The sequence below is a fragment of the Hyperoodon ampullatus genome (genome assembly GCF_949752795.1).
Source record: "Hyperoodon ampullatus genome assembly, chromosome: 1".
Classification (NCBI taxonomy): domain Eukaryota; kingdom Metazoa; phylum Chordata; class Mammalia; order Artiodactyla; family Ziphiidae; genus Hyperoodon; species Hyperoodon ampullatus.
The window spans coordinates 210,353,768-210,360,495 of record NC_136914.1 but is presented as its reverse complement, the minus strand read 5'-3'; the positions used below and the strand labels follow the sequence as shown (position 1 = coordinate 210,360,495).

At 57.1% G+C, this 6,728-nt stretch overlaps 1 protein-coding gene across 1 annotated transcript; it reads right to left on the bottom strand.

Moving 5' to 3' along the window:
• Positions 1-721: 721 nt before the first annotated feature.
• On the bottom strand, positions 722-2,116 carry ADRA2A (adrenoceptor alpha 2A; the record flags this gene model as incomplete). Its single annotated transcript, XM_079706245.1, has 1 exon — positions 722-2,116. One exon carries the CDS (start codon positions 2,114-2,116, stop codon positions 722-724), a length of 1,395 nt encoding a protein of 464 aa, XP_079562371.1.
• Between the last annotated feature and the right edge of the window lie 4,612 nt (positions 2,117-6,728).

The following is a 6,728-nucleotide window of genomic DNA, read 5'->3' as shown; positions in this document are numbered from 1 at the left end:
TTCCCCCCAGGAAATCTCAAAGCAGGTCCAGTCCCAAGGGACGGTCACCAGTTGCTGGTGAAAAGGACACAGAGGGAGGTAATGACAACAGAAAAGGGCTCACATTGCAAAGAGGCTTGCCCTGAGCTAGCCACAATGTGTCTGCCTGGAGACAATCTCCAACAGCCAGCATGCCAACATCAAAAGCCAAGCGACATTGCGGACAATGAGTACTATCAAAAATAGTGTATATTTACAAGGGGGGGATGGGAGGGCCGGCAGGGCTGCCCTGAGCTTTTGTTTAAAAATAGAGTGGGGGAGGAGGAGAGCCAGGGCTGGGTACCCCCATCTATTAACCCTTTGTGAGCCATCCCCTCTGGGCTCTCGTGCTTGCTCTGAACCACGGTGAGAGCTGGATCCAGGGGAGGTGAAAATGTTTTTAGGAAACAATACTCATTTGGGGGCCCGCCCAAGAACCCAGGAAGATGGCTCCGAGTGAGGACTGGCCCTAAGAACAATTGGGGGGGCGTGTGCCCTCACGGTCCCCCACCCACCCCCAGCCAGTACTTTTCTCTGGTAGGAGAGTGCAGATGCCGGCAGGGCGCCGCAGAGCAACCCTCAGGCCAAGAAACTCGGAATAGGCAGGACGCGGGGTTCGGAGTGCTGGGACTGCGTAGACGCGCCCCTGGATCCCAGCGGCCGCTGTCGGCGCGAGTCTGTTCGCTGGGCGCGGACTCCGCGCTCACACGATCCGCTTCCTGTCCCCCCGGCAAAGGATCTTCTTGAAGGCGCGGCGGAAGTCGTGATTGAAGATGGTGTAGATGACCGGGTTCAGCGAGCTGTTGCAGTAGCCGAACCAGAAAAAGAACTTGAAGAGCGTGCGCGGCACCGAGCAGCCGACGGCCGTGAGCGTGTAGGTGAAGAAGAAGGGGAACCAGCACGCCACGAACACGCCGATGACCACCGCCAGCACGAAGGTGAAGCGCTTCTCGCGGTTCTGCCGCCCGCGCCAGCGCGACGCCTTGGCGCCTCCGCCGCGCTCCTCCCCGTGCCCGGCCGCGGGTGCCCCCGGCCCCGTCGCCCCTGGCCCGCGTCGCGGCAGGCTGTCCCCGGGCTTCACCTGGCTCGCCCGGGCCTTACCCTTGGCCCGGGGGCCGCTCTCGGACCTGCGGGTCCCCGGGGGCCGCTCGGCGTGCTCGGACGAGGAGCTCTCCTCGAGGTCCAGCGCGTCGGCGTCCCGCGGCCCTGCCGGCGTGGGCTCCCCCGGGGCACCGTTGAGCTGGGCCGGCAGCGACTCCGCCTCTGCGCCCACGGGGCCCACGCCGCGCTCTGGGCCCAAGCCGTTGGGTCTGCGCTTGGCGCCCCCCGGCAGCGTGGCGGCGGCATCAGGACCCCTGCGACTGGGCGGCACGCGGGTGCGGCGCTTGGCGATCTGGTAAATGCGCACGTAGACCAGGATCATGATGAGGCAGGGCGCGAAGAAGGAGCCGATGCACGACGAGATGACGTACCACTTCTGGTCGTTGATCTCGCAGCGCGGTTCGGCCGGCTGCTGGCCACCACTGCCTCCTTTCTTCTCGATGGAGATGAGCGGCGGGAAGGAGATGACGGCCGAGATGACCCACACGGTGACGATGATGGCCTTGATGCGGCGTGGCGTGCGCTTCAGGTTGTACTCTATGGCCTGGGTGATGGACCAGTAACGATCCAGGCTGATGGCGCACAGGTGCACGATGGACGACGTGCAGAAGAGCACGTCGAGCGCCAGGTAGGTCTCACACCACGCCTTGCCAAAGTACCAGTAGCCCATGACCTCGTTGGCCAGCGAGAATGGGATGACAAGCGTGGCCACCAGGATGTCGGCCGAGGCCAGAGACACCAGGAAGAGGTTCTGGGGCGCCTTGAGCGCGCGGCTTGTGAACACGGCAATGATGACAAGCACGTTACCGAACACCGTGAACAGCATGAGCAGGCCGGCCAGGCACACCAGCGTCAGCGTCACCTGCAGGGAGTAGGGGGCCCGGGCGCCACCCCCTGGGGCCTCGGTCCCGTTCCAGCTAGCGTTGTTCGCGTCCGGCTGCAGGGAGCCCATGGGCGCGAAGCTGCCTTCGGCCAGCGCCTGCTCCTGGCGGAACATGAACGCGGGTGCCCGCTCGCCTGGGCCTGCTGCCAGCTGCCTTCCGGCCCGCGCCCGTTGGTCCTCCTCTTCCTCCTGCGCCCCGCTCGCCCCGCCGCGCCTCACATGGAGAAGCGGCCTCTGGGAGGCCGAGCCCGAGCTGGGGGACCGCTAACGGCCCATGGGCCCGGCTCCCGGGAACCGCGCCCGGCCCGCGCTTCGAGCGCTCGGGGTCGGCGCCTTCTCGCTCCCAGCTCCTAAGCACAGCCAAGTTTTATTTCTAAGCGGCGGGAGAGAGTAGGTCGAGCCGATGAGGAAAGAGAGATTTATTCTTCAAGAAGAGAGAACAAAAATCATCGGTGGCCTGATGACTTGGAAGGATAACAGGAAATTAAATATATCTCTATCTATATCTTTGACTCTGGAGCCTGAGCGAAAGCAAGAGGTCTTACCGTGTGCGGGGCCCGCCCCCACCCCGAGAGGCAGCCGAGGGGTGCTGATGCTGGCTTGGGGTCCTATGTCTGTCTCCTTACATCCCCGAAGCGATTACCGACTCTCTCGCTTCCCCCAGATGCTGCGGGGCCGGCGAGGCCCGGGCTGGGGCCAGGGCGCGGACTCTGCCGCCTCTCGGAGCGCCGCGGGACTTCCAAAGTTGCGTGCCCTGCAGGGGCTGGGGCGCAGCGCGCGGAGCTCGGAGGCGGCGGCGGGGTGAGGGGTGTGCGGGCCGCATGAAGGCGCCCCCGTCCTCAGGCGGGCCCGGGCGGGTGGGCGATCGGCCCTCCAGGAGCCGCGGCCGAGGCAGAGGGTCTCCTGGGCGTCGGCCCGGCGAGCTTCGGGCGCTGAGCGCGACGGGACAGCTGGGGTCCGAGGGCAGCGTGAGTTGGGGCAGGAGCGCAGGGCTTGGGGGAGAAGGTGCTGGGGGTGGCCGGGCGGCGGCGCGCCGGCTGCTGGGCGTCTGCACGGAAGCTGGGGCCGGTGCTTCTCCGTGGCGCTCACGGTGGACTCGTTTTATAGCCCCAGGATCAAGCCGGCGTTGCCGAGCAGCCGGCGTCACCCCCACGTGGGAAGCCGACCCTCCCCCGCCCCTTGCGCCTCCCCTCCGCGGGTCTAGAGCCCGCGCCCGGGCGCTGGACGCACTGGAGCCCTGGCTCCCTGGCAAAACTGGCCCTTTGGGGAGGCAGGTACCTTAAGCGAGGGATTTAAAGAGCGTGCCCGGGCAGTGGGGAGCGGTCCCTGCTGGGAATTGGCCAAGCATCTCTGGGACCGCCGAGCAGAACGCGTCGGGCACCCGGGAGTGCCCACATCGAGCTGAGTGGGACTCGGGCGGAAAGGGTGGAGGACCCCCGGCCGAATCGGGAGAAGCAACCACCGGTACGGGTCGCATCCGGAGCAGCCCCGCCCTGGGCCGGGCCACACTTTTCCGCAAGTGCTCCTGGCGGCGGGGCAGTGGGGCTGGTGAGAGAGGAAGATGCATGTCCGGATCCAACCCCTGGGGCGAAATGGGAAGCATCCCCCGGGGAGCGGGCCCCGCCAGAGTTCAGAGCTCCGCTCTGGGGAGAAAAGGCCACTTGTAGTCCCCGCTGCAGAGCTGTCTGAGAGATACTAGCAGGCCGGATCTGAACCGCGCCCCCTAGACCTCGGTGAGGAGGGGTCCTGGAGCGGAGGCCGCGCGCGGCGGCAGAGCGAGGGCGCACTGACACCTGCCGGCCGCTTGCCGTCACGGCTGCGAAGCTACAGGCCAGCGCCTGTAGCCTACTCCCGCCCCTGCAGTCCTTTGCCTACAGAGCCTTCTCCCATCTCAGGACAAATTTGTGTCCAAGCTCAGGAAAAGAGAATCCAGATTTCTAATTGCATTGTGTCATGTTGCAGAAATCTTCCTAAGGATGCACTCTTGTGTGTGTACCCTCTCCCCCAGCGAGAGTGAGGATTGGTCTGATAAAGTCACATCAGGAAGGGCTCTGCAGACAACAGAGCCCAGGACTGGCATTCCCCCCTGGACCGGCACAGGGCAGCCCACGCTTCCCGCAGATCCGAGAGGCCTGGATTCTGCCTGGCTGGTTGCTCTGCTCTGGCCTTCTCTGAACCATTGTGTCTTTGTTGAGGCCGGAAAGCTAGACTCCACCCCCACACACACACCTCCATTTCAGATGCACACACGCTGCGTCTTTCAGTAAGGGGAGGATGCCGGCCAAGAGAAGAGGGAATATTTTCTATGTCCTCTCTGATAGGAATAGCATGGAGTGGGGGTGAGTGCAGTTTTCCTCTGCCTGCTAGATGTCCTGAGATAGATTTTAACGGTTGCTAGAGTACCAGCTTGCATGTACTATCTGCACTTTTCAAATAAACAGCAGGCAGTTTAAGGGTGAGGCCCAGGAGGATAGAAACTGTCAGCAGGAGAGAGATTAGACCTAAAGAAAAATTGTCTTATTTAAGGACCTACTAAACCAAAATACCTTATGTAGTCAACTAAGCTGGAAGTTCCAAGTATTGAGCAGATTGCCTCTCTGGCCAGCAGGGTTCGGGCTCAGGGGCCAAGGACTAGATTAAGGACCTTGAGCATCACCCTCAACACCAGCTGATGTCTACAGCCCCCACCAGTGATACAGGCCAGTGATACAGTGATTAATGCTGTTGCTCTTGATGTAGATAGTCCTGAAGTCTGTACTTTTCAAAATACTTCACAGGTGTCTCATGTGACTTGAGTACGTTTATCTCCCGATTTTTGCTCCAGTGGGATGACCTCCCTTTCCAGTCTTAATTCTGAAGAGCCCTTCTAATCCCCTTTTCTGGAGCATCTAAAGAAAGTTAAGGCAGAATTTCCTCCCTCTGTTGAGTCCATTCTTTTCCATCTTCTAACCAATTCTCAGCTCTGTATATTCTGTCAGGAGGCAGAGACATTGCACTAGGCTCAGTTGGAAATGTGGTTACACTCACCTTTGCACAGGAACTAGGAGCCCCAAACCTCAAGTGTGAATGCTAAGAGAGCCAAAAACCAAAGCCCATGGCAATCTGGACTTCACTGTGTTGTTCCCAGACCTTAGGGACTGAGTTTTGAGAGGCCATCAACTCCCATCTCCACACCAGCTGCTGACACACATCTCTCCTTCCTATCTCATTTCAGAAGCAAAAAGGGAAATGAAAACAGAGGCCACGGTGCTTTCCTTTCTTGGAATCTCTGCTGCTAGCCTGTGTATGACACCTCTTGTCACATTTTCTAAATGCTTCCCAAACAGCCAGTCATTTTCTTAATTCCTGGGTTTGGAAACTTTTTTCCTAAAATGGAAACAGGCTTTTCAAAGAGCTAGTGTCTCGGAGGCCAATACACCACAATTATTAATAATAACAATAGCTGCCTCCTTTTGTTAAGTTCCTAGTACGCAACACGTCCAGGGCTATATACAAAGCCCTTTACATGCGGAGTTCTTCCTCTTGATACGCATATCTTATCACCAAAGGCTCTGCCTCCCTAGTTTGACACTCATGGTCAGTATCTCTGAGCTTTAAAAAGCTGTGTGGATGCCATTATTTATTTATTTATTTATTGCTAGAAGATTTAGTGTTGCGCTTGCCGAGTGAGACAGCATTGAGCAGAGAGATATCCACAAAGACAATAATTCTTAACCAGGCCTGTATATCAGCATTGCCTGGGAAGATGAAATACACTTACTGGTGCTCCACCAGGGTAATTATGATTCATCAGGTCTGCGATGGGATGCAGAGTGTGTATTTTAACAAAGCTCTGTGGGAGATGCTAATATGCATGCTCAGTTAAGACTCACTGCTCTAAGTAATAAATCTCAGTGGGGGCAGGAGTGATGAGCAATTGCCTTGGTGGGGGCAAGAAGAGGGTGTCCAAATGACCTGGGAACTTTTATCAAGCCAGCCTGAGCTACCAAGAATGGGCTCCAAATTGAGAATAACTGTCCTGATTCTTCTGGGACAGCCAGGAGGGCGTCACAACCATCCAGGCACATGAGGCATAACAAACAGTTGAGAGCCACTGTAAATATGGAGGTTGGCATTCCTGGCCTGAGGAGAAGTCACTCCTGGGCACATAAATGGAGGTCCACTATTATTTCTACTATTAGTAGATACTACAGAGGATCTGAATAGACATTTTCCCAAAGAAGACATACAAACGGCCAACAGGCACATGAAAAGATGCTCAACATCGCTAATCATCAGAGAAATGCAAATCAAAACCACAATGAGATATCACCTCACACCTGTCAGAATGGCTATCATCAAAAAAAGATCACAAATAACAAGTGTTAGTGAGGATGCAGAGAAACGGGAACCCTTGTGCACTGTTGGTGGGAATGTAAATTGGTGCAGCCATGGTGGAAAACAGTATAGAGATTCCTGAAAAAAAAACAGACTAACATATGATCCAGCAATTCCACTCCTGAGTATATAACTAAAGAAAATGAAAACATTAATTAGAAAAGATATATGCAAAAAAAATATGTTCATGACAAAAGACCCCAACTAGCCAATCCTGAGAAAGAAAAACAGAGCTGTAAGAATTCAGACTCCCTGTCTTCAGACTATACTACAAAGCTACAGTAATCAAAACAGTATGGTACTGGCACAAAAACAGACATATAGATCAATGGAATAGGATAGAAAGCCC